The sequence below is a fragment of the Verticillium nonalfalfae genome (genome assembly GCF_003724135.2).
Source record: "Verticillium nonalfalfae strain VnAa140/NRRL 66861 chromosome Unknown scaffold_146, whole genome shotgun sequence".
NCBI lineage: Eukaryota > Fungi > Ascomycota > Sordariomycetes > Glomerellales > Plectosphaerellaceae > Verticillium > Verticillium nonalfalfae.
The window spans coordinates 1-26,312 of NW_021167371.1; the positions used below are offsets into that span (position 1 = coordinate 1).

A 26,312-nucleotide genomic window follows, 5' to 3' on the forward strand; every position below is an offset into this window, starting at 1 on the left:
ACGCTCGCTCATTACACAAGATTAAATCATCGCTGGGCTCGTCCGTCTGTCGGGACTCTTCCCTTTGCGGCCTCCCTCTTGCTCCTCTCTCTTGCTCATACACCGTACTCGTGCTTTCTGCACGGGGTCCGTCCCTGTTCTAGAGACCTTGGAAACCCCCGCGCGCAAACATGCTACCCCAGTTCTCTTGGTATCCTGAATCTGCCATCATTCGCTCCATGTGTCTATTGTCGACAGGCCGTTGCATCTGGGCTGCGCGCCGCGCTTGCTCCAGTCGTGATGCGTCGTGGTGCATCCCAAGCAGGTTGGAATTTTGGTACATGTTGGCCAGGTCCAGCCCTGGCTGTACGTGCTGTTGTGTTTGATGTTGTTGTTGTTGCTGCTGCTGCTGCTGCTGCTGTTGCTGCTGCTGCATGTAGTAAGAGGGGGCCTGCCCCAGAAAGTGGTGCGGATCCATGTCATCAAACGCCCCGGGCATCGTGAACTGCGATGCATCCAGCGGCGCGCTAATGTTGGCCGCCGTGGCGCCTGGGCCCGACACCGAGCCGGGCTGGAAACCAAGCTCCATCATCGGCTGCTTCGGGTACGCGAAAGGGTCCTCCGAAGGGAACATGAGCGAGTCGAGCTTGTGGATTGATGTGCTGCCGTTGGCCAGCGTCGGCGGCGGAGGATACCCCTGCGTCCGCGCGTGCGAGCTCGTCCCTGTGCTGGTCGAGTCCGGGCTCGTGCGCGGGTTCATGTCCATCGCCAGCATCTCCTGCATGTTGGCCGGAAAGGCCGAGTCCCGGTACGAGCCATCCGACAGGCCGCTGTCGAAAGAGCTCCTGACCGGCGCCACGCCCATGCGCCCGTTGGCCAGCGCCGTGCTGGGCGGCCTCGAAAGTTCTTCTGATCGGCGCGGCCCGAGGGACGGATGCAGGCCCGGATGCCCGCCATGGATGGCGCCTAGCCCAGGTCTTGGCCCTGGTGCCGATCGTTTCTTGGACGGTATCGGGTGGGCCGTGGTTTGCTGGAGCCTCTCGGGCAATTGTTCAAACAAGATCTGCCAGGATCAGTGACTGTCAAATGATGACAAGAGTGGCGAAAATGCGACTTACATCCAGTGCGGCAGTCACCCGCTCGGCCGCTTGGCTCTTTGATTTCAGCGCTTCGAGCATGTCGCGGCCAGCCTTGGCGTCTCCCAAAACCTCGCCCGAACCGGGCTTTTCGGGATTCTCGACCGCGTAAAACACGAGGGAAAGAACCGCGAAGAACTCCGTGTACAGCATAAACCAGTAAGGCCCTGCGAGCACGCCCTGCTTGCGGATCTCGATGCCAATGTGCACAATGTTGCGGGACACGCTGATGGCGGCCGCAGCGCACGCGTAGGAAAGCTCGTCCACGTTCTTGCCCAGGCTCAGGCGAGGCGATACGTAGTGGAGGAACGGTCGATACAAGACGAGTTGAACATGGGCATAGGCAAACCGGAGAAGGTGTCGCACGCTGGACACAGTTAGCGGAACGTTCGGTGATAAGAATGTGAGTGACAGAATGTGACGAGGTTTACACGTACCGAATCACTTCGATGGGTCCGTCAGAGCTTGGTCGCCACTGAGGCGGCAGCTCCGCGTACCACTCCTGAAGCTCGCCCTCGATCTTCTTGATGCTGGAGTAGCTGATGTGGTATGTGGTGCCGAGCTTGTCGCCCTTCATCACGCTCTGACCAAGTCCCTTCAAGGGATACACGTGCTTGATGATTTTGGCGAGGATCTCCATGAGTTTTGTGTGTGCGTTGAATGCTTCGAAGAAGCTGGTGGTGCCCGGAGGCGGCTGGATGATGCCTTCGCTGGTGATGTACTCGTCATCTACCTCTGTGGGGTACGTCTGGTCCATGTCTTCGGGGTTGTGCAAGAGCGGGAAGCCCAGCATCGCCGACACATAAATATCCATCTGACGAACAACAAAAAAAACGCGGCGGCGGACCTCCTGCTCGATGACGCCAATCTGTGCATGCTGGAGATGGCGGTGCAGACCCATGCGCACGGCGGACCGCAGCGCAATGCCGACGAAGGCGTAGCATCCGCTGAGGTTGGATGTTGCTTGCAGAAAGAGAATCATGAACAGGAGTGCCTGCAGAGACGTGAGGTCCCGACACTCGGTGATATCTTGCAGTAGTCGTCTCGCGTGGTCGTAGTACTTGACCCTTTGGACACGTTAGTGAACAGTTCCAATGCATACCAAGGCTGGCAGGCTTACCCTTGATTCAGGGCCTCCTGATACGTCACGGAGGCCGAGTTGTCGTCCAGGTTGTTGTACATGCAGCCAAGTGCCATGGCAGCATACAACAGACCGAGATACCTTTGCTCTTCTTGTGTGTAGCTTTCGTGTGGTTTGTCGTAAATGTTATCAAACATGTCCCAGAACGTCGGCGCGTGCACAATTCGAATGAGACATGTTCCGCAGCTTAATGAGTAGTAGCAAAGCTTGCGGGCGAACTCTTTTGGAGGCAATTCAGACCCGTGGGCGAGCGTCAAATCTTGTGGCGAGCTGCCGGCTGACGCCGGGGAGTCGAGTTTCGTCAGGCCATACGGTCGTTCCTTCCGTGGGAGGAACGGCGCTTTTGTGGCAGGGCCCATGAGACCCTGGAAGTTCTCATTCATTCGTCGCAAAAAGACAGCACCAGAGGACACGCCGTGGAAGTCCCAGCCGCCGCGATCGTCCATGTCCAACTGACCTATGGACTCAATCATGGACAAGAGCTGGGCGTCTTCTCGATCACCAGGGCCCATGTGGTCCTGTCTCGTCTTTGCTTGACTGCGTGCGAGTTCTCGGCTTCGGAACTCTTGCTGTACGGTGGGGTCGAGGTTCGGGTCGCTGAGGTCGACATCGGGCATGAACTTGTGCAGGAGAGCTTCGGCTCGCTGCAGACGGCTTTCCAGTGCTTCAATGTACTGCGGTGCTGGGTTCCTACGGCGGTTCGAAGGCTTATCATATGTGCATTCTGAGGGGGTTGTGGTTAGTTGGCGGGCGCCGTTGCGCCGCAAATCATGATAAAAAGGTCGGAGCAAAAGAGAGAGGCTTACCGTAGCTGTAGACCGAACAGTGTGTGCATGGTTGCTTGCCGTCGCACTTGATCTTTTTGCGCCGGCACTCGTCGCACGCTCTTGTGACACGGCGGCGCTTCTGCACGGGGACCGAGGCCGGATCGCCAGATTCATTCTTGACGTGGTCCTCCGATTCATCGGATACCGAGTGGGCGCTGCCAGTGGGGGAGTGCGTCTGCTGCTTTACAGAGAAGCCAGCAGCGGGCGATGTGACATGCGAGTCGTCGTCCGACATGTCGAGATTGGTGGCCAAGTCGAAGACGGTGGTTCTACTCGTTGTTCCTGTGGAGGATCGTGAAGGGGGGGGCATAAACTCAGGATCAGGGCTGACCATGGCGTGTGTCGCAGAAATGGTGTGCTCTGGAGGGTGTGCAGCTTTTGCAAGTGGGAGCAACTCAGGAGGGGTGGGTGAGTTTGATGGGTGTATTCTATGGTTCGTGTAAGTGCAATGCAGTGTGGTTCGATTCGACAACGATGGGGCTTCAAAGGCCGTTGTGTTGTTGATGAAGATGAGTTGAGACGTGGGAAAGTAAAAGGCGGACAGTCCTGATCCAGTGGCCGGAGGGGAGGAAGATGGACTCGCCCGCCTATATCTCTGAGCACGGAGGTGGGAAGGAAGAGCAAGAGGGCAGACGAGGTTCAAAGTGTCCCGCGACCAGGAAGACCAGAGTAGAGCAGAAGGGCCAGGGAGGGACCTTTGCCCCTCGAAACGAGAGTGGCCCCGGTTTATGGCCGGTGGACCAGGGTGGGTAGCATGCAAGTACTGAGTACTGCACAGTGGGAGCGACCAGCAGAGACGGTGACCGACAGTGACGGAGACGGGACGAGGGGAGGTGTAGAGAGGGGACGGGGGGGTGTGGGTGGTAGGGCATTTCGGCGGCACAGGCACTGGGGCCGAGTCGCGCGCAGGAAGCAAAGAAAGACGCGAGCTCGATTGATGATTACGTAGCGGCTCTTGTTACAGGTGGATAGATTGAGACAACGTTTAGGGTGGGCAGCATCAGTTGCGTCTTCCGTTCGCTAGCAGGGAATGGCGAGCATGGGATGAAGACAACTCCATCCAGCGACGGAAGGCTCAGTACCCATGTACTGTACCTACAAGCCGAAGGGGGGGAAAAAGAGAAAGAGTAGGACCAACGAGCGCAAAAGTGGAGGCAGGGGAAGGTTGCCTCTGTAGATTGTAGGAGCTAACGAGGTAAGCGTTAGCGAGTCGCGGCAAAGAGGGACACCCCGTCATGCTGGTGGAGGAAAGAGGCTGCTGCTGTCTGGCGTCTGAATGGACGGCCCTGTACCATGACGGTACGACTTGACAGAATACCGGTAGCGCGGTCAGGCTGGATACGATCCGTCGGCGGCGGCGGAAGGGGGTGGGAAGGGAAGGGGTGTGTGTGAGAGAGAGAGAGAGAGAGAGTGCCAGGCCGTGCTGATGAAAGAGACCATGAGACGGCGAACGAGAAAGGCGTAGAGAGGGGCGCCCTAAGACGAAATAAGGCGGCAGGGCATGGGACCAGGGGTGGGTGGAGGACCACCGGAGCCGAAGTGGATAGCGCTGGTGCTGTCGCTGGGGAGCCTAGGTATTCATTTCTCAGCATCTATCCCATCCAATCCATCCCCATCGTCCCTCTGGCGCTGTCCGTCTCAAGTGCAGACCGACCGACCATCCCCGGGAGCCCCAGCAGGAGTTCCACTGCATGGCAGCATGCACGCCTGGCTGGTGCTGTTGCTCGTGCTGGTGGTGCTGGTGCTCGTGCTGGTGGTGCTGGTGCTTTCTCGATGGACAATGATGGTGCGGGCCCATGTCGGAATTTGCCAGGTCAAGGCCAGGCACATGAACCTTCCACCTCGCCTCGAGAGTCTGTTTTGCTCTGCCGCCCGGCAAGCGAATGCCAACGTCTGATGGTTGGATGATTGGGAGATGAGGGACACGCGGAAAGGTGTGTGTGTATATGTGTGTGAGAATGAGTGTCAGTCGCGTCTGCATCTGCACCTCGCTGTCGTACAGGCAGGCATTGGTGCCGGTGCTGGTGCTGGGCGCCGCAACGACCTGCAGTCTGTCGCTGCTTGTCTTGCTGTTCCTGCTGGCGGCAGGCCGAGGAAGACCAGGGTAGGACGAGGGGGTCTGCAATTGTCGGTGGAGGAACCAGGGAGGCAGGAAATCGCAGATGTGTGCCGGTGGGGTTTGCTTGTGTCCAGTCCACAATTGGTACCGTGAGGACGCACTCTGTTGACGAGACAAGCTTGTCAGCGAAAGGCCCAGAGAGCAAATCCCGGTTGCTCCGTGGTGATGCAATCTTCAGTTCGCCAGCCCAATTCGGCTCGATGTGAAGACATGACGAGTTTTAGGGGGGGGCACCATCTGACTCGGTGCCGACCGGTCGGTCGCATCAAGCTTGGAAGAGGGTCGTGGGATGTTGGAAACTCTTTGTCAACACCCGAGTAGCGCATCTCCGCCGTACCTATGCCTGAACGTGGGTGAGGCTCGTCTCCGAGGAGCAGCGCAAACCAGCACGCGATGAATGGCATTTCGTGTTACTCCCCCGCCATGGGCACCCGCGTCTTCCCCAGCGAGCTTCCCAAAATCGCCCCCCCAGTCGGTCGAATGCTAGAGCCGACCTAAAGCCTGAAGAGACGACGTGTGAGACGAACCATCAGCGGCGCAAGCGTGACGCAATAGGCCCCGGTGTGCTGAGGCTACGGGACGCAAGGCCTCTGAGCAGGGAGTGGATAGGATCGCTATCGCTGGCAGCGATGCTATGCCGCAAGCCATGCACGCGGTTTCTGTATCCTTCATGTACTCGTCGAAATGCACGGACCGGACTTCTTTCGGCCTCGGTATCGATGGGAGCCGCCCTATGACGGACCATTCGCAAGCCGCCGGCGGTAGGGCAATGGCATTTGAGATGGATGTGTAAGCGGGGGGTGAGGTGTGAGCACAGATGCGGGCCCCAGAGGCCCCGAGGGAGCTCGTGACTCAATTTGAGTAAATCGATCTGGCGCAAGGCTTTCTTCGATTTGAGCGGCATAATGAGTGATCGGGGAAGAGGAGTTGGGGGTCGGTCGCTCGATGTCCCATTGCGACAAGAATGGTGTGCGGACATGTTTCTGCACTGTAATAGCGAGCATGCGCTCTGGCTGCCAACCCCCCCCCCCCCCTTCCGATGCAGGGTTCTATGGTCACAGGGATGAGAATCCCAGCAGCGTCGACCTGATAGGTAAGCACATTCTGGTATCCAAAACTCGCCGTCCCAGCAGAGCTCGAAAGCCAAGCAATGACACTGCACTGCAATCATGAAGAGTACGTAGGTTCCGAGGTGACAATTTTTTTGCTTGTCGCGGATTTCAAGGCGGCATCTGGCTCTGAACTCGCTTTCGCTCAACTGTCGACAACCCGTGGACGATGGATCCTACAGCCATATCATGGTCAAGGGGGAAGGTGCAGGTTGTGTTGCCGATGGGGAAATTCATGGGGAGGGAAAAGGGGGGGGTGGCTCGAATCCTCGACACCCAGTCATCGAGGGCGCTCTAATTGCCGCGAAGGGCAAGCCAGCACTGAGATGCGTCCAGGATGAGGTAGCTCCGACGCTCGTTTCCAGACGATGGATGTTGCCGTCCACATGCTTGTATTTCCCTTCCGGCGGGGTCCGACCCAGTCGGAACAGGACTTTGGTGTTTCTGGTTGGGCGAAAGGACGCCGGGGGCAAGAGGTCAAGACAGACTCACAGGGCAGTGTGAGCACGACCACAAAGACCTAGAGGCCAGGCACCAGGGTTCGGCCATTTTGGCTTCTGTTCTTCTGCAGGGAAGATCGGGAAGGTCTTGGCACCCCAATTCTGACGGGTCTTGGCAACGTGTTCTTGGCACACGTAATTCGTCTGCCGCCCGATGCCAAGACTTTCACGATCCAACCCCGCCGTTCCTGGTCGGTGCTTTGCCCGTTCAGTCGACTTGGCGGAATGTTTTCGATTGATCCAGGGTCCAACGTGCTTGCAAAGATGGCCGGCCTTCTGGAGAACGGGAAGCTGTCGAGAAGAGGGTGGGCAGAGGCCATCTGGCCTGAAGGAGAGGCGGTGACCTGGCAATCTGACCACACCCTAGTAGACTCCTCGTTAATTCCGCTAAGTCCTCATGCCAATTGGACACTTGTACCCAAGTACCCAAGTAGGCAGGACGTACCTAGGTACAAAGCTCCATCGCGCATAGCGCTCGCCCTGATGAACGGGGACCAGGCGCCATGGACAAGGGGGGTTGGGAGGCGGAACCACTGGCGGCGGCTGATATGTGCACAGTGCCTGCCTCATCCCTGATGGTGTGCCTGGCTTGCGTCCGTTTGTGCAAGTAACAGAAAAAGCCGCGGGTGGTTGACCAGGGCACAAGGGGGAAGGAGGAAGGAGGAAGACGGCAGCAGCTGGCGCGCCCGTGAGCATGATTAGTCCGAGACTGTAACAGCAAAGGCAGGAGCGAGCTGTAGTGGGTGAGGGCGCACATCACGCCCAACCACGTACTTGCCAGGGCTGTTTGTTTTGCCCACGCGGTCTCCAGCCATCCATCTCCAAAGCCGGGTCGCATTCGCCAGATGCACCGTTCGGGACCCAGCGCGACATGGACCCAGTAACCAAGTAGAATTTTGCGCTTATCATGTGCAGTCTATTGCGACCCGTTGCTTCTAGCGGATGGAGAGAAAACTGGGACATCAGGCGGGTGGGAGCAAATCGCATCTCATTCTGCTTTCGCACTTTCCCTTTCGGTGCTGCGCACGCCCACTGTCAAGCCAGCTTTTGCCACTCCTCGGATCCGAGTCGGTCGAGTTCCTTTGCTGCCCACTGACAGGGCTGACTGAGTCCTTTCGTTTAGAAGCATGGGCTAGTCGCCAAATACGACGCTCCGTTATACGAATACACGCATCTCAGAGCGCGCGAAGAGCACAGACGCCCTTGTGGTTGCTGCGAAACTGCCTGCATGTTGGCCTACCCCGCAAGATCTACCTGCCTGACGTTTCCAGCTCACGACCTGAGCAACTGAACGGCCTCAAGCTGGAGGTCCGACGTCGACCTGTAATCTCTGAGACAAATCCTCCCCCACGCATCGATTTCAACTGCGGCACCTAGAGGCGGAGAACACAACCCACCCACACCCTAGAGTCCTGATACACTTTCCTCGCCTTTTCCCCCATACGCATTCAAGGCACCTCCACCTAGGTAAGGTAGGTACTCACGATTTCGCCTCTCCACGAACCATATCCTACCTAGGCGACACTTGAACAGCCTTTTCTGCCAGCATCTCACCTACAGGCAGACCGGCCCCAGTCACCAACCCTTGCCCGGCTTGCTGTGTCTGAGAAGAGAAAGCCCACCCCCAACCGACACCAACTTGTTACTGGGCCAATTCAAGCTTGGCTCCGTTCGTTGACAAGCTTACCCTATCTGGAACCCCGGAGACCACTGCTTCTTCCGATATCGACCATCATGGCAGCGGCGGCGGATGAACCGGGCCTCACGGCTTTCTTCCATGAGATGAGCGAACTGGGTGGTATCATTGTCAAAGGTAAGCAGCTAGTACCACCCAACTCAATCCCGGCAAACAGAATGCCGAAACAAGAGGCGATGCACGCGCCTGCCTGTGCACTACCCCACGTCGACGCTAACGTCATCTCATAGAGACACCCAAGCTTGACCTGGACCTGTACATCCAGAACTACAGAGGTAAGCAAGCTGCTTGCAATGGCCGTTGAGTATTCTTCTGACCTGTGTCAGGCCGCACTCGCTTGGATCGCCTACTGACCATTGGTCGTTGCTGCGTACCACTCTGCGTCGAGGCCTTGAAAGCTGCCGTGGCTGAGGCTAAATCTGGCAGGGACGTTGAGCGGTATCGCGAGATTTGGGAATGCATCAGGGTTGCTGCGCCGGCCGAACCTGAGGCTGTCTTTGACCAAGCCTGGGCCGACAAGACGACCATGGAGAACCGCCAGCAAACTCACCATCTCGAGACGCAACTCAAGGGATACAAGAACAACCTCATCAAGGAGAGCATTCGAGTATGTGCTCAGATGAAACAGGCATAATACCACGTGATTGCTGACCTTGAGCACAAGATTGGTAACGAGGAGCTGGGTCGGCACTATGAGAACATAGGTGACCTCAACGCGGCCAGCGATGCATACACCCGCATGCGTCCTGATGTCAGCACATCGAAGCATATCATCGATCTGGGCAAGCATCTCGTCGACCTTGCCGTCATGCGCCGTGACTGGTCCATGGTTCTCGGCAACCTCACCAAGATCACCGGCATGCAGAGCGAAGAGGAGAAGAGTCTCCAGACATATGCCAAGATTGTTCAGGGCATTGCACTGATGAACATGGAAAAGTTCAGTGATGCTGCTCGTTCCTTCCTCCAAATCGGCGTTGGGAAAGAAGTCAAGGACGGCCTCGAGTCCAACAACATTGCTAGCCCCAACGATGTTGCTGTCTATGGTGGTCTTCTTGCTCTTGCCACTATGGACCGCAAGGACTTACAGAAGAAAGTTTTGGACAACCAGAACTTCAGAACGTGCCTGGAGCTCGAGCCTCACATTCGCAAGGCCATCTCGCTGTTCGTTAACGGTCGCTACTCGGCATGCCTGGCTATTCTGAACTCGTATCTGGCCGACTTCCTGCTGGACATCTTCCTGCAGAAGCACGTGAAGGTACTCTTCGCCCTCATCCGCAGCAAGTGCATTGTCCAGTATGTGGCGCCGTTCTCCTGTGTAGCCCTCGGCAGCCTCAATGAGGCATTCGCAGCGCCGGGAACAGATATACAGGTTGAGCTCGCCACGATGATCAAGAGCGGTCTGCTACAGGCGCGTATCAACACCATCGATCAGGTATGTGGTCTATTGACATGAATCTATGATACGGCACATGGGACCCTGGACTAATGCAAGGTTCCGTTTCGGGCAGCTCCTTGTCGCCGTGAACCCCAACCAACGAGCGGCAATGCAGACGCAGGCCCTGGAGACGACCAAGGCCTACGAGAGCGAGGCGCTCGAACGAATCAGGCGCATGGGCCTCCTGAGTGCGAACCTCGAGGTCAGGAACGTCAAGAAATTGCAAGCGACGGGCTCCCAGGCGACGGCGGCGGATGGAGTCAGTGACGTTTGGTTTGACAACAGCGGCGAGCCGATGGCTATCGGGGCATCATGATGGCGTCCGGGCGCCACCCCTGGCCCTGGGCTGAGGGCTTGGAACGGGACGGTGGTGGCTGGTCAGGGTCACGATGTACACGCGGCTCTGGGAAGGGGGGCGCCGAAGTTGAGATGAGCGCTAAGAAGGATGCGATATGCTTTTGAAGGGGGCGACGCGGCCTGCCCAGTGCGCAGAGCCAAAGGGGGGCGCCAGCACCCGAGGCCACCGTCGTGGCGCCAGACTTCTTAACAGGAACAAGCTTAGGACAGCCGCATAAGACCCTGGTCTGCCTTGCCCCAGATCGCTTAGCCTCAATGTATCTATCATGAGCATACGCGGCCTCTTGTCCCCTCTTCCGACTCATTACACTCATTATGGAACGCCCTTCACTGACCACGTGTACGTCATGGTTCGCTTGCGCTAGAGAGGCAGTGGACCCAAGGCCGACACAGGGCTTCGGCTCTAGTGTGTTTTTGTTTTTTTCGATCTGGCATTTGAGTGCAGAGAAGGGGGATTACGTGGACCGGCGACGGCCATGGCAGCACGAGTTTCATCCCTACCTTACCTTATCTGTTGAGCAGGGCTCCCCCCCTCCCCCTTTCCCTAAATGCTGTGATCGAACCCCAGGTCGTTCGAGCTGGACATCGCTGCAGGGGCAACAATCGAACTACCATGTACTCACCTCAGGCTCGAGCTGGATGGTGGCCGCCCCGCCCCCCATCATCGTTCGTCGGACGTTCCGGTTCCATCTTTTTGAGGCTTACGCACCCCCCTGTCGCGGATCCCAAGTCGTCTGTTTGATTTTGGCCACCAGTCATCTGCGACACAGCGCATGGGACACCTGAGGGGCCGCCCGGTTCCCCATCAGAAGAGCCCCGACAAAGGGTGGAGGAGGAGCCCACAGCGTCGACGGAGGAAATACTCGTACTGTACTCGTGTCGAATCAACCGGCGGCGGGTATAAGGCGGAACTGCACCGTATCCGCGTGCTAATAGTGCTTGTTTTTGCCCTACAGCCTAGGTCTTTTCTTCTTCTTCTCCTTCTTCTTTTAGTCCGATACTGGGCTGCAGGTGGACACTTTGGATGTCAATGTGCGTAGCCTTCTGCCCTAGGAAGCCATGTTAGACTGTGCGAAGCAAAGTTGTCACGCGCGAGGTCTTCGGGAACGGGAGCATAGCCCGGTGAGCCACGCTTCGTTGCGTGATTTGCCATGGAGTCTGCTTGTCTTGCGTATGGTTTACGGGCCTTCTTGCTATACAGCCCCAGTCCTGTCGCTCCTTCACCCGCTCCCTCCTCTCGTGGGTGGCATCGTGTGTGTCGTGTTTAAGGTGTACATGGCGTCCGCTCACCCAGTGTGCATCGATACTGGATGCACAAGTTAAGCTTACCAAGGTGCATTGTGCCATTGCGCCTTGCAACCTTGGCTTGAGAAACATGTTGCATGTACTCACAAGCTTATTAGCTCTCAGCAGGCGGACGAGCTAAAAAAGGACCTTGACAACGGATGGACAGCACCGAGGTGCACTGGCGGCGCCCGATGCGCTATTTCTGGGCACTGATAGCGTGCTAACGTACGTTGGGGCGAGGACCTCCTGCCCCCAACGGCGCTGGTCGTGGATTTCACCGCCGCCCGATGACTTGCCGCATGGGGGGTGGATTTCTGGCGCGGGATGCCCTCCCCCCCCCCCAAAAAAAAACAGGGCCTCCATGTACATGCTACAGGTACTCCAACGCAGCGATTGCAACCATCGCTTGTGTCACGCACACACATGCAACCCCCGCCGCCCCGCCCCAAATCTCCAACGTTGCATGCATGGTTCGTAGTGCTACTTGAGGAGAACAAGAAAGAAAAGAAGAAGAATCAGAACAAGATCATCGAGGAGGGCGTCAAAGTGGTCAAGGGGGGTATGTGTTCTACAATACTGTATCAGCTGAACCATTACTCCCGTCTTGGGTTCGTTGCCCGCCGCCCCGATTGACCTCCCAGCCCAAACCAGACCAAAGCTTGGAATCGGGGTGGTGGGAGTATGCACGACCGCTCACACAGGTGTCATGATGCGTGCTCCATGACAGGATCCGTCCGTCACCGCCCGCCCGTTCACCGTTCTTGTCTTGTCATCAGCCCTCCCTAGTTCAGCCCACACAGTCTCCGTATTGATGGGTAGGGATCATGCTTCTACAGTACGTTGTCGCTTGAAGGACCCTTGTACCGCAAGTCGACACCCCCCCCCCCCCCCCTTACCCCTACGCTACCTCTCGTACCCCCATTTTCTTTCAGCCTCTTCGACCCCCAGACGAGGTAGAAGGAAGGGCAGACACTCCGCCCCCTGTGATTCCCCGAATCCGACCCTCGGCTCCCAGGAACAAGCCCACCGATGGCGTCGGGGTTCTACTGAAGCGCGCTAGCGGGTAGGCATCGTGAGCGCCTGATCATCCATCCGAGATTTGGGTTTGCGTATGCCCCCCCTCCCTCAGAAACAAGGGGATCGGGGACGGGGGGGGAGCGGGGAATCCCACCAACCCAATGACGCGGAAGAGGCCAGAATTAGCCCATCAACTGCCTAATGTCCTCCGGCGGCCACCGCACCTGCGCAAACGTCAGGCAGCGCTTGATGCTCTGCAGAAACTTGCGCGTCACCTCATCACCCATGACATGCCCTCGCTCGCCGTTGTGCAGCTTCTCGCGCGCGCTGCGCTCGTGAATGCCCACCATTGTCACGCCGATAGGCCACGCCGCCTTGCCGATAGACAGTCGCAGGTATCCGTCGTTGGCGTCGACGTACCGCCTTTCTTGTGCCGCCTGCACAATCTCTATGATGGGCGCCAGGAGGTCGTCGTCGACGTCGCCCTTTTCGAACCGTCGGAAGAGCTACAAACCCGTCAGTCAGATTGTGTGATGTGTCTCGCCGTGTAGGTTTATGAGGAGAAGGAGCACGTACCGGCTTCATGTTCTCGCGACTCTGCACCATCGTGGCGTACGCCGCCTTGCTCGCCGTTGTATCGCTCCTCTCCGCCTCCATGGCCCGCTGGTACTCCGTCAAGACCATTGTGAAGTAGCTCGCCAGCTGCCTAAACACCCATTTTCGCGCCTCCTTGTCCTTGGGTGCCCCACCTTGCACCTTCATGTCCTTCTCCTCGACGAGCTCCAGCGTCGTCGGCACGGGGCCCTTGGTGACCACCGTCGTGAGCCGCCTGTACCGCCGCAGCCTCGCGCCGTGGCCCTCGCCAAAGAGCGCAGCCGGCGCCCCGATCGCCCTGAGCTTCGCCCGCAGCTCCACCTCCGGCACGTCCTCCGCGCCCTCCTCCAGCTCCAGCGCGTCCTCCGACGACGCCTTGACGAGCGGCGGCAGGCCCAGCCTAGCACGCCGCGCCGCCTCCTCCTCGGCCTCCTGCTGCTCGCGCCGCGCCCGGCTCTCCTCCGCCAACCGGCGGCGCTTCTCCTCGCGTGCCGCCGCCTCGACGGCCGCCTCGTCGTCACGCTTGCGCTTGGCGCTGGCCTTGGCCTCGCGTTCTGCCTCGAGGCGTGCCTGTTCTGCCTCGTAGGCCTCCTTTCGTGCGCGCTCGGCGTCGGCGCGCCTGACGTATTTCGAGGTCGACGACGATTCGGTCGAGGCCTTGCCCTTGGCCAGCTCCTTGGACATGAGGGCTGCGAAGTCCATGGTCGGTCCTCCAGGCGACAGCCTTATCGCCGGATGTGTCTCTTGCTATTCGTATCGGGTCGATTCCGCGTCGTGCGTAGTTCGGCACGGGGGCTCGTGGGAGGGAGGTCTTGGTGTCGCGCAACAAGGGGGGGCGTGTATACGAGTGACGTTCGTTGGAGGTTGCGATATCGTGGCTTGGCTCGTCGGAAACTTGCACCAGGGTGGCGGGGTTAATTCGGATAAAATGGCACGATGCAGCTGATATGCAGGCAGCGGGAAGGCGTGGGGCCTCAAGTCTTGGCACGCGGAGGAGGCAGTGCAAAGAAGATGGGGGGAACAAGGCATGCGGCTGATCACCATCTTTGACGTCCGTTTGATCTTCTTGACAGTGCGAGACCGAGGGGAGGCTCAAGCGACGATTGACAACGTGGGAAAAGTCTTGGCGGTGTTTCTGGAAGGGTTCCTCAGTTCGTGAAGCCAAACTGCAGGTCGGAATGAGATACACGGATAGCTGCATATTTCTCACACCGTCATTCATCTAACCGAATTACGCTACATATCCGACTGGCAATGAAGCCGCGATCCCATGTTCATGACAACGCTCACCCAAGCTTCCCACTGCGCCTCTGGACTCAAAGGTCGTGCATGAAGGGTCTTAGAGTCTTGGATATCCGAGACTGCATGCCTTGAGAGTTTCTCGCAATCGACCAAGCCCACAGAAACCCCGCACGCTAGGCCCCTCGGCACAGCAGGGCTTCCCAAGCCATGGCGTCGCACCAACCCGACCGCGAGGACATGGCACCGTTTCTGCTGCGCGTCTTCTACAGACATGGCGCCTTCCACAGGCAAGCCCCTCCACAATGATTCGACAGCGAATTGCCACTGACCGATTCTCCAGACCAGACGAGTTCGCCGCTCGCGCCCTCCCGCCCTCTCTCGATCTCTACACCTGGCCCAGTTGCACCCTCGACGAGCTCGCGCATCAACTTGCCGCCGAACGCCCCACCCTTCTCCCAGACCCGGCGGTCGGAACACGACTCGCCTTTCGCCTGATCTTCCCCGACGCGCGCAGCATGGACAACGCCAGCCACACAGCTCCACGCTTCATGGTGAAGGACCTCGGCAGCGTCGTCATTGGCGATGGCGGGCCGGGCTTGGACGTGGCTGCTGCAGACGATGATACGGACATGGCAGACAGGGTCTCGCCTGTGCGGCAGCGAGGCGGGATGAAGGATGGCTTGCGGACGCTGGAGGGCTCAAAATTCGTCGTCGGTGATTACGTCTCGTGCGCTATTCTGCCGCCGCTACCAGATGGTGCCGTGGCGCCGGAGCCGACCCGTCATATCCGCGCAGGACCCTCGGGCGGTCCTCCGACGCATCACGGACGACGTGACCTGGGGCCGGGGCGGGGGAGGGATTGGGGGGCGGGCGGGTTCCCTCACGGCGTCCCTCACGGCGAATGGAGACGCGGTGAGGCCCTGCCAGACGGACCTGACCGCGGCGCCTGGGGCAGGGGGAGGCATGCAGGCAGAGGCGGCCGCTGAGGCTGCTTTGGAGGAACATGCGGACGGGCAACAAGTCTCTCAATTGGCGTTTGGGTCGGAGGACGGCGCGCGATACCCCATTTACCATTTTCACGTTGGCCCGCATGGGCGATCACGGGCTCGATTTTGCACGTCACAGCAAAGCAGCGTGCACCTTTGTGGGAGAGTGGATTGTAACAAGAAAATTGTTTTGTCATGGCACCGCACTGGATTGCCGCTCTGTTTATCCCTCTGGTATTTACAACCCTTCCCATCGCTCTGTTCGTTCTCTACCGCTCAGCGAGGAGGTCGCCCTTGCGCTTCGCACGCATCTCCCAGAGTCCCTAGTCACACAGTCAATCTCCGAGTGCATCAATTGGCAGCGTGGCGAGCACTTACGTCCGTCTTGTAACCGATGAATCCAATGATGACGGGCACGACAACGGCGTACATCAAGGTGACGCGCGCCGTCCTCTTGGTCCAGCGGAAGTAGAGGTGACGCTGCGACTGCATGTCTGTCAATTGGCGTTAGTTCTTCCCTATCTCGACAGTATTCCTGATCGCTTTCGAACGTACTCCCAAGCTTGATGATGGCCGGGTCCATCGCCATTTCTAGAGGAAAGAATGTTAGCCTTAGTCGATGGAGTAGGTCTCGTCTTGTCGCTCACTGTTGTGGGGTACGCCGCCTGCCATTGTGTCGACGAGGGAGCCGCGCTCGGAGGAGGTAGATTGGTGGTTTGGGTGTCGTTCGACGGTGCAGCGGGGGGTTCAATCACGATCTCGTCGTCGGATTGAAGCAGTCTCGAACGCTTGATGCATTGGACTGATGTTGGGATAGGCTCCTTACGTAAGGTTGAGGCCTGGGAAACAAGGCCAAATAAGTGTACCGTTTTCTTAGCACGGTATTTGGCCTGCTACAGCGGAGGAGCCGCTCACCTGTCCCACTGGAACCCATGGATTAAAGCGTAATCCAGCACCAATAGTGGCTAGCCGTACAGTGCGGGATTATCTTGGGCTTATCTGTTCCTCACAGAACCTACAAATAAAGCCGGTATCGATGACGGCTTCACATATGCCAACGTGATGACGGTGGCAGCAAGTCCAGGCTTGCAGGCAATTTTAGCCACGTTACAAGTCACGAGGCACGAATGGTTCACGATGCATCGTGCTGAAGCTGAGTTGCGAACCCTCAGCAACCTCTCGAGTTGTCGATCACCATTCGCGCCGAGGCACATGTCAAAGGTGGGGCAGAATGGAGGCTTAAGTGCCGATGAAGCTCCAACCTTGCCCGGATAGATTGCGCGCCGGGGCTAGGAGGCGATGCCATTTCAGAGGGGTGACCTCATCTTGTTCAAGGAAGACTGCGTTCACGTTTCCTTCGTACATGTTTTCTAATCGACACACAGTATCAGCTTTCTTCAAACGCAAACAACCAGAGCAAACACAGACGTCATGGCAGAAGCACAGGATGCCCATGTAAAGCTTTACTGGTACGCTGTTCGCCACCACTTGATGTGCTTCTGATCTAACATGTTTCCAGGCTGAACAAGTCCCGCGCGCAAAACATTCTATGGCTCCTCGAGGAACTCAATGTCAAGTACGATGTCAAGCTGTTCCACCGTAGCAAGGAGACAATGCTGGCACCGCCTGAGCTGAGCAAGGTCCACCCACTCGGCAAGTCGCCTGTCATCGAGATCACCCCGCCTGGCTCCACGGACTCGATCAAGCTGGCAGAGAGCGGCTTCATCACGCAGTATCTCTGCGACCACTTCCCTGAGGGCCAGCGCCTCATCCCGCAGAAGTGGAAGGAAGGCAGGGAGAACCAGATCGCTGGTGAAACGGAGGCCTGGATGCGGTACCAGTATCTGCTGCACTATGTCGAGGGCAGCCTGATGCCCATACTCGTCATGACGCTGATCATCTCATGTGAGGCTCATTCGGAAGAGTGAACAAGCATACCCAGTGTGACTGACGTGCTGCAGCGCTCAAATCCCCAAATGTGCCCTTCTATGTCCGTCCCATCACGACGGCCGCCGCCAACAAGGTCATCGCCATGGCTGTCTTCCCCAACGCTAAGAAACACCTCGCCATGATTGAGCAGCTGCTTGAGACGGTGCCTGATGGAGGCAGCTATATCTGCGGTAAGACGCTATCCGCGGCCGACATCCTCCTTAGTTTTGCCCTCATCGCGGGTGAGCATCGCTTTGATGCCATGGGTGAGTGGCCCGGTGGCTCGGCCAAGGCGGCGCACCCCAAGGTCTTTGAGTACATCCAGCGCCTCAAGCAGGAGCCTGGTTACAAGCGCTCGACGGACAAGATTCGAGAGCTCGATGGAGAGTTTGAGGAGCCGGCAGCTTTGAAGAAGTAAGGCCTCTGCTCATTGGTCCATTGTTGCAAATGCTTAGATGAGATCAGGCGTGAATCCCGCATCTGAGGTCAAAATGATGCCCCTATGTGAAAAGAAAAGAAAATGAAACAGAGGAACGCGCGATAAGCAATAGACCGCAACCTGATGCACAACCAACCTGAGCATTCATAATTTCGCCGTGTTTGTGACCAACGAGAAGCCCTTTGCACCCGTTGTTTTGCATGCCAGCTGGCGACGGCTGGCGGTAAGCTGGATCCCAGTCTGGCAGCTTCAATCGACGTCAATTCTCCAGGTGCGATTTGACGATCGAAACCCAGCAAAATCCTCCAACTCGCCGTGTTGTCTGCTCTGCGCCACAAGATGCGATGTTTGCCGCGAGGACGATATGCACAACCTGCCGATCGAGGCTCCTCGCCGAGACGGTAGCAAAGGGCGCCTCCGTCCGCCACCAGTCGACGGTTCCTGCAGCTTCAACGTTCCTTCACTCGACAGAAACCACCCGATCAAACCACGATGCGACAAAACGACACAAACACGTTCCGACGCATAAACCAATCTCTGCCACATCCGAACGCATACCTCGAGGCTCAAATGACGGCAATGCAAAGAGGCGAGCTCTCGATCTGTTCGAGAGCACGATCAACAGCGCCCGACGATCCGAGTCCCAGGCAGAAGCAGACACACAGAAGCTTCACCAGATAGCGCGGAACATCGACGCCATCCTGCACAACGCGAGGGAGAATCCGGAAGAACCCTATGCTGCAGCACTTTATGCATGTGTTATTGATGATATTCTTCCCCTACTGCGCCAATCCGACAGCGGCCTTTTGCCGCAGTTTGCCTACAGCAAGGCGACCGAGGCGTTACGGGCGGTCCTCGACGTCAAGGTCAACGCATGCGACGATCCAACCCTGCCCAGGGCCTCAGAACTTTGTGGCACGTTGGCAGAGATTGGAATGAAGACACCGGGACGCCTGGATCCCTTCCTCGGGCTCTTGAACTGGCTCATCGCCAAAACACCAGCCGAGGTCAACGCGGCTGGCAGCCCTTCGGTTGACTCTGCTGTTTTCGACCAGCACCTCTTGGAAGACTTGCTAGGGTGCTGGAAGGGACTGTCTCTTTCGAGGCATGCCTATAAGGCTCGTGGCCTTGACACACGACGCCCAACACCACGAAACCCACGGAACATCAGCGACCCGCTCTACAATTGCCACGTCGAGTTCCCGTTGCTCGTCTCTCTAGATCCCAAGAAGCTGGTGGTGGTTCTCGCCACCACTTTTGTCCTACTGTCGGACCCCAGGGTGCAATCCGCCGCGTCTACAGAGGCTCTTGAGGCGGTGAAGAAGGAATTGAAAGTTTTTGTCCAGCCTTTCGACGCAGCCAAGCTCGAGTCGCATTTCACGGCAAACCCGGCGTTATGGGAATACGTCGCACCACGCATTGACTGGGCGCCATTGCAAGCGCGCATTCAGAGCAAACCAAAGCAGCCAATTGAGTTTCACTCACCGACCAAGACGGCGCATGCCAACGTCAAGGTTCCAACCAAACGCATCTCGTATTCGGCCTGGCACAAGCGCTTAAGTACACTTTTCAAACTCAACGATGCCAACGGATTGCGAGAGGCATGGGAGGAACTAACAAATCCTGTCAACGATACTGACAGGGCCGACAAACTGAGGCAGTGCCCCGAGTTATTCGACTACGTGCTCAACCAGTGCTGCAGCAAACACGGGTCCGGTGGAGACAAGTTTTGGGAGTCATTTACGAACCAGACAATGGAGTACATGAACAACATTGGTTTAGTGCCGACCATCAGGACATATACCTCTATGATGGAAGGTTGGAAGATTGCCAAGAGGCTTCGATCAGTCCAACTATTGTGGAACCAGGTCGTCGAGTCTGGCATGGAGCTCGATCACCACATTTGGTCGAGCAGGATCTCTGCTAACGGCGCTCTGGGCAATCCCAACGCTGGCATGAAGGTGTTGACAGAGATGCAAGCTATCTGGGAGGAGGCGGTGGCCACCGGTACTCAACACAAGGCTGTGAAGCCAGACATTAGCAGCGTCAATGCTGCCATCTCAGGTTTCCTTCGAAATGACCGTATGAGCTCTGTCCAGGACGTTCTCGCTTGGGCCAACAGTCAGAGGATTGAGCCTGACATATTCACCTACAACAAGCTTCTCGGCTACATGCTCAAGAAGGGTCGCATGGAGGAGGCTGACAACATTCTCTCGAGCATGAAGAACTCGGGCATCAACCCGGACAGCGCTACCTTTACAATCATTCTCGAGACCGCGCTCGCAGAGATGTCTATGCAGGATCCTGATGCCCAGCGCGTCACTGTTCGACGCGTCTTCGCCGAGATGGCCACTTGCGGTCTCGAACCGAACCAGCAGACGTACGCCAAGATGCTACACCTTCTTGTCCGTTCTGGCGACGGCGCCAAGGTCCCCATCGAAGCCGTTTTGTCGCATCTCCGTGCCTCGGGCCTGCAGCCATCGCCGCAGATTTGTACCATCCTCTTCGAGTACTACTTTTCCCGCCGGCCCCGCGACTGGGACGCCATCCGCGCCCTCATTACAGACCGCCGTTCGCGCACGCGCGTCCTGACGGACCGCATCTTCTGGGAGACGGTCATGCGCCACTTCCACGCCGCCGGCGAGGTTCGCGCCGCCCTCGAAATATTCTACGACATGGACGACTGGGGCATCTGGCCCTCGCTGTCGGTCCTCGAGCCCATCCTGCGCTCGCTAACGGCGGCGCGCGAGTGGGAGGAGGCCCAGAAGCTCGTGACCACGGTCAGGAAGCAAGCGCGGCCGCTCTCTGCGGACCCCGATGGGCGCTATTATAAGCAGGCCTTTTGGTTTGTGGCTCGGGATTGCGGCCTGATGCAGGAGGAGGCTTGATAAGACGGATGTATCTGTAAAATAGTGTATGGGAATCCAATGTACATTTCGACGTCAAGCGGGTCAGTCGTGCGTCCTCGGTGCTTGTGAAGGTGTAGTGTCTGACGGGTTCATGACGCATGGCCTAGTCATCGGGTGGTCAGAGGTGTATGCAACTTAACCGAGCTGAGATGCGGCAGTGTCTTGTTAGACAGAGTCACTCCCTCGAGCCATTGATGTGACCGATGAGAGTGTCACAGCATAGCAAGAGAAGCAACTGGGGAGTGACAGCCATGGCAACTATGTAGCTTCAGAATATTTTTGCTGCATGCCGTGGGACGGAGGATGACTTTCTTCGCTTTATTGCGATTTACTCAATCTTTCCCGTACTCTCGTTTATCCATTTGGCACCCGAAGAAAGGCACATGATTCCGGGCATCACTTTGTACCTCTACCCCTATTTCCAAAGATCGAGATCTCGAATTGCTACGATAAGGCACGCAAGCTTTTAAAACCACATCAAGAGCTGTTTGTTGCTGTCTGCAGGCGTATACATGCCTTCGATATGTGACTACGTTAATTTGTTTGCTTCAAACAGACAAATGTAAAGACCGACCAAGATTGACTGGTCAATGGAAACAGGGAGGAACGCCGGAGAATATTGCAGTCAACCAACCACCACACAGCAACATTATGCGGCCAGAAATGCGGCCCAGCGCCGCCCTTTGATAAAAAGAAAATGCGAATCGGTCATGACCACAACACCAGAATAGAATCGCAAAAAAAAAACATCAACAACATACAACATCAGGGATTCGCTGGTGGTCACCCACCCAACTACTAGTCCGACCCTTACTGGCTTATCTATGGGAGAGCGGACGGGATCCCGAGTTCTCCAGTAGGTATGGTCGTATGTGCTTGGTCGCGTGTTGCGCAACCTCATAGCCTTAGAGAAGGGACAACTGAAAGCCTACTATGCGTTTCTGGTATCATCTGCTAATAAGGAATCTTTTGACGGCACGACGCTGGCATGCTTGGTCAAATCCTGACGGCAAGCAATGAAGACCCTTGCTATTCATAACTCAGCCATATGTAGGCCCTGTGTCTGTCGTCAGCACTCTGGCATAATCTGAGCTCTCAAATGAGGCTTTAGTAAACAATAACAATAATAAAACCGGTCGTTATCTTCGGGCGGTTCTCAAGACTTTGCATGAGTCCTTGCCATCATGGATTCATACTCTCTGGGACGACTGGGTGTTCGGTCTTCGCATAGGCTGTACCAAACGCCCCTGGTACTGGAAAATCAAGACATGCAAAGAATATCGTTCTATTCCCAAGTGTTGAGACCAATATCGAGTTCGGTTCGAAAAAGAAGACGAAAAAAGTATTGATCCGGATGCCGGAATTTGTCATAAAAAGTGATTGCCAGTTTCCGCAGGTAACACCGGAATGCTAGCGTCTGAATCTGCTGTTATTGAAAATTCACTGGCAACATGACATGATCGACTGTCTTATAATACTTCCTTTTCAAGGCAGATAACGGGAGGAGCCTAGAAACTGAGCCCAAGGGTTCCGCGAAAAGGGCCACCGGCTATAGCAAGAGAAAGACTCACTCGGTTTGGCGGAAAAGGGGGGGGAGGGGGGTAACAAGAATCTAGACAAGTATGAAGAGAGATGCTCAGAAGCGCTGCATTGACAATCACGAACATCTTATAAAGATTTATTGAGCTAATGTGTAAGAATCCGTATCACCTTGGGATGCTGCAAGACCCTCCTTTCGTCATTGCACCTCGCTCAGCTGCATCTGTTACGAGTCGCCGTCCCATCATGGCTCTGCGTTCCCCATGCAGCGGTTCCGACTTCTGCCTCTGCTTCCTCACAGCCGTGACTGTTGATGTGGTGGCTGATTCTGACGCCCGGACATCCTGAGTGGAATCAGCCGAGCCCTGGCCCGCTCAGCTTATTGACCGCGCACCTGTTCGTTGCCATCAAGTCACGCTTTCTCATGCGTCGAGTCGAGTGTTTGCTCGCGGTCGCAACTTCCTGCGCGATGCCTTGGCGAACTGATGCCGTTGCAGTAGAGTCCGTTCTAGCGGCGGCTTGCAAGGCGAAGTGTTTCCTTCTCGGCTCACTTGGAGGTGCCGATACGCGCGCTTTGCGGATACCCCTTGCTGTATGCTTTGCCATGGCCTCCAGCCACCATCCTCTGGATGCTTTCGTCGTAAATGTCATACCTCGTTGGGCAATCTCGCCCGACTTCAAGACTCGTCCATCTCGTCCTCGTTTCTTGAAGACGCCTCGCCGCTGCCGCCACCAAGCGCAGCGGCCATATTCTCGAGGCCCTCGACCTCCCCCTTGGCGAACTTCTTGCCCTCGCCCTGCCATTCGCCATCGCGAACCTCGCCGTTCTTGCCGAGCTCGAGCCCACGCACATTCTCGAGGTGCTTCCTCGTAGCCACCTCCACGTACTCGACCCGCTCGCGCCGCCAGCCCTTCCTCCTGTCGTCGTTCCCGTCCTCGTCCCCCTGACCGGCCAGGTCGGGCATGAGATTGGTCAGAGACGTCGACAGCGCGCGCAGGGCTTGCAGTTGCGACAGCGTAAAGGCCGTCGTCGTCGAGATGGGCGTCCGGGCATCGGCGTCCTGGAGACCCCCCTTGGCGTGCAGGAAACCAAACGGCGCGCCGGCGCCCTCCTCGGCCTTGACGGCGTGCTCGCAGTCGCCGAGCGCGGCCCTCGCCGGTCGGCCGCCGGTCGGCGCCGCCCCAGCGACGGCGGCGCGCAGCTTGGCCAGCAGGGCGGCGTTGCGGGCCTTCTCGGCGCGCAGCATGACGTTGAGGCGCTGGCTGCCCTGCAGGCTGCGGCGCACGGCGTTGCCGCTCTCGGGGGTGGGCGCGCCGTCGCGGGCGGGGGCGTCAAAGTCGTGGGGGCCATAGTGCGACAGGCGCAGCCAGGGGCGGGCGTCGGGGCTGAGGCAGATGAGGTAGCGCATGACGTAGAGCTCGAAGATGTCAAAGTTCTTGTCAATGGCGTTGCAGAGGAGGGTCTCGAGCTTGTGGACGCCGTCGGCGACCTCGAACTTGGCGGCCTCGTCTGCGGTGCGGGGCGGGTCGGCGGAGGGGTTCTGTTTTGGTTGCTGCTGCTGCTGCTTCTTGAGGGCCTTTTCGAAACCGAGCGTCTTGGCGCTGGCACCGGTGAGGCCTTGCTCAACGCGATCGAGGGTGCGGTCGGCGAGGGAGTTGACAACGTTGATGATGCTGTCGAGGAGGGACTGGGGTGGTTGATCAGTGGAGGTTCAAGCAGGGGAGGTTTAAGCAGGTTGGCGGGGGAAGGGCTGGACATACGACGGGCGCATATCCGAGATGCTCCGTCAGGATCTCAGTGTCGGTGATTTGAGGTTGCGCCATGGTCGCAATCAATGGTGCTGCCGACGGGGCACCACACCTGGCAAAGTGTAGATGTGAAGGATGTTGGAGGTTGCAGAAGAGCGGGTGCGACGCGACGTGACGCGACGAGTGGATGCGGGATGCAGGCGGGGGAATGGGAAGCGCCTGTAGAGGCGCCTGTAGAGGCGCCTGTTGAGGGGTTCGGATCTGTGCGGCCTGGCGCAGGGTCCGGGGCACTATCCTTGCAGCGCCTTAGCGCCCGCGTCCCATTCCACAGTGGGCTACATGCCTGGAACACAGCATTGCCGCACGTGAGCCAGGTAATAGAGAGAACGAAGGAGAGGATGGGTTGGAAGTTCAGGTCTCCAGTGAATGCCCGTAATGAAGAAGCTTGATTTGACAATAGCCAACATACCATACACTCAGATATGTTGTAGTTGCAGCGTTGGCTCCATGCCTTCACGCGGATCCGATCGCCCAGCATCTATAAGACACTGCACATCGTGTGTTCTTCGTGAATACAGTTGTAGAACATGTAGGATTCGACGTTCCGAGGACAAACAGTGCATCTTGGTTGGTCTATTTCTTCAATACATTTAAATGGTCAGCTTGCTGTGGACTGCAGAAAGGGGTTGGCGTCACAAGAGAAACACCAACAATAGCAAACGATTCAGTTTCTGATAAAACAAGGTGTTTGAAGCTTTGGAGCAAATAACAAACGATGTCAGTGAAACGCCCAATAACGGAACTTGCAGAGTCCTTATGCTTACTATATAGTATAATAGGGTTCTACGATGGCATCGCGCTTCTGCGGGCCAAAATGTATGCCTGCAAGTCACTTTGTGCAGACTCGACGCAGCAGGTCTCACCTGCGTCTCCTTAACCCAATCTTCTGGCCGTGGCAACCGCTTGGAGGAGGAAGAACTCTCCTTGCATTGCCGGTGGCCTCATCAATGGCATATTCTTCCTGCATTGTGGATATCTCATGACCATGGTTTGTTCTTGGCAGCACTGAAAGCTGGTTTCCGCTGATGTATGAATACATGCGAAGCATCAAACTCCGGCCGACAGCTGACTATGAACATCAAGTGCGCCGATATTCAGCATTTTCACGCAACCATAGACCTCAAGCACTTTATCAGAACCACAAGCAGTGGATGCGCCCCTCGATTTACTAACCTTAACTGTGCGGCTTCGGAGTCACATGAACGCTAGCATCAGCCCGACTCCCCTCGAGGCTGAACGATTGAGCATGAGCTCATGACTATGACTGACACTTCTAACACTAATCTTCACCCTGCCTCCATCTTTCCTGCCAATAAAGGAGACAGCGTCAATCGGAACGCCCTCCGGCTCGAGCTGCCAAGTTCAACATGGATAGGATGGCAGACACCCACAACATGACATGCGCACGAGGTAACACTCCCACCACCAGGCTCAGGGCCTCGGCCAAAAGCAACCGGAACATGACGTGACGCACATTTCAAATTGCAAGCAAGTGTACATCTATCTGTTGTTGTTACAAAGGCGTCTCAGCTCCCTCGGTAGAATACACAAGACGGGCTCAACACCCGCCCAGGAAACACAGACACAACGACAAGAGCTCACACGCCGAAGCGGAACTCCCTAAACTTCTTCTGGTAGTAAAACGTCGACAGCGCGCCGGCGACGGTCAGGCCGAGGGCCGGACGGGACTTTGCCTGCGTGGCGATGAGCCGCTGGGCGCCGGCGCCCAGCAGGACGACGCTGCTGCCGAGGGCGAGCTCGGCGCCGTAGTCCTTGTTCTTCTTCAGGAGGTATCCTGCACACAGAGAGTGGTAAGCTAGAGCTCAGTGCCTCGTGGCGCATTGAGCAGGCGGAGCGAGACGAGATTCGCAGCACGGCCTGGGAATACGGGCCACGCCCCCCACCCAGAGGCCCAGAGGGGGAGAGGACTGACCTGCAAAGGCAAAGCTCGTGCCGAGAGTCAGGCCTGCGATGAGAGACGGCTTGGAACGCGTACGGACGAAACCGAAGGTGCCGCCGGCGGCCACTGTTGGGCGAGCGGGTACACGTGAGCATTTGACCTGGGAATGGGAGGGGCTGTTCGGAGCGTTGGGACTTACACAGGCCAGCCAATGTGAATGCGGGGTGCTCAGCCATGACTGTGACGTTTGCGCTGCGTGTGAGATGGATGGCAAGGGAGGTAGAATGAGCATACAAGGTTGAGCTCGGGGGTTGACAGCTTTCGAGTCGTCGAGGTCGTGATCTGCTGAGATAAGCGAAAAG

The 26,312-nt window shown here is 57.2% G+C and overlaps 9 protein-coding genes across 9 annotated transcripts; 4 read left to right on the plus strand and 5 right to left on the minus strand.

The window, feature by feature from the left end:
* Positions 1-139: 139 nt before the first annotated feature.
* D7B24_002013 (uncharacterized protein) lies at positions 140-3,417 on the minus strand (the record flags this gene model as incomplete). The annotated part of the gene is made up of 5 exons (XM_028636229.1): positions 140-1,042; positions 1,098-1,482; positions 1,553-2,182; positions 2,236-2,980; positions 3,063-3,417. 5 exons carry the CDS (start codon positions 3,415-3,417, stop codon positions 140-142), a joined length of 3,018 nt encoding a protein of 1,005 aa, XP_028491469.1.
* Positions 3,418-8,545: 5,128 nt separating this feature from the next.
* GPS1 (cop9 signalosome complex subunit) lies at positions 8,546-10,258 on the plus strand (the record flags this gene model as incomplete). The annotated part of the gene is made up of 5 exons (XM_028636230.1): positions 8,546-8,624; positions 8,738-8,782; positions 8,834-9,114; positions 9,172-9,939; positions 10,016-10,258. 5 exons carry the CDS (start codon positions 8,546-8,548, stop codon positions 10,256-10,258), a joined length of 1,416 nt encoding a protein of 471 aa, XP_028491470.1.
* A 2,527-nt stretch (positions 10,259-12,785) lies between these two features.
* Positions 12,786-13,899, minus strand: PRP18 (mRNA splicing protein prp18; the record flags this gene model as incomplete). Its single annotated transcript, XM_028636231.1, has 2 exons — positions 12,786-13,109; positions 13,180-13,899. The coding sequence occupies 2 exons, from the start codon at positions 13,897-13,899 to the stop codon at positions 12,786-12,788; spliced, it is 1,044 nt and encodes a 347-aa protein (XP_028491471.1).
* Positions 13,900-14,741: 842 nt separating this feature from the next.
* On the plus strand, positions 14,742-15,425 carry D7B24_002016 (uncharacterized protein; the record flags this gene model as incomplete). Its single annotated transcript, XM_028636232.1, has 1 exon — positions 14,742-15,425. One exon carries the CDS (start codon positions 14,742-14,744, stop codon positions 15,423-15,425), a length of 684 nt encoding a protein of 227 aa, XP_028491472.1.
* Positions 15,426-15,694: 269 nt separating this feature from the next.
* D7B24_002017 (uncharacterized protein) lies at positions 15,695-16,097 on the minus strand (the record flags this gene model as incomplete). Its single annotated transcript, XM_028636233.1, has 4 exons — positions 15,695-15,748; positions 15,804-15,919; positions 15,981-16,016; positions 16,073-16,097. 4 exons carry the CDS (start codon positions 16,095-16,097, stop codon positions 15,695-15,697), a joined length of 231 nt encoding a protein of 76 aa, XP_028491473.1.
* Positions 16,098-16,856: 759 nt separating this feature from the next.
* D7B24_002018 (uncharacterized protein) lies at positions 16,857-17,772 on the plus strand (the record flags this gene model as incomplete). The annotated part of the gene is made up of 3 exons (XM_028636234.1): positions 16,857-16,894; positions 16,945-17,330; positions 17,387-17,772. The coding sequence occupies 3 exons, from the start codon at positions 16,857-16,859 to the stop codon at positions 17,770-17,772; spliced, it is 810 nt and encodes a 269-aa protein (XP_028491474.1).
* Positions 17,773-18,137: 365 nt separating this feature from the next.
* D7B24_002019 (uncharacterized protein) lies at positions 18,138-20,681 on the plus strand (the record flags this gene model as incomplete). Its single annotated transcript, XM_028636235.1, has 1 exon — positions 18,138-20,681. The coding sequence occupies one exon, from the start codon at positions 18,138-18,140 to the stop codon at positions 20,679-20,681; it is 2,544 nt and encodes an 847-aa protein (XP_028491475.1).
* A 2,237-nt stretch (positions 20,682-22,918) lies between these two features.
* On the minus strand, positions 22,919-24,065 carry D7B24_002020 (uncharacterized protein; the record flags this gene model as incomplete). The annotated part of the gene is made up of 2 exons (XM_028636236.1): positions 22,919-23,929; positions 24,003-24,065. 2 exons carry the CDS (start codon positions 24,063-24,065, stop codon positions 22,919-22,921), a joined length of 1,074 nt encoding a protein of 357 aa, XP_028491476.1.
* Positions 24,066-25,648: 1,583 nt separating this feature from the next.
* D7B24_002021 (uncharacterized protein) lies at positions 25,649-26,186 on the minus strand (the record flags this gene model as incomplete). Its single annotated transcript, XM_028636237.1, has 3 exons — positions 25,649-25,845; positions 25,984-26,076; positions 26,150-26,186. The coding sequence occupies 3 exons, from the start codon at positions 26,184-26,186 to the stop codon at positions 25,649-25,651; spliced, it is 327 nt and encodes a 108-aa protein (XP_028491477.1).
* Positions 26,187-26,312: the final 126 nt, after the last annotated feature.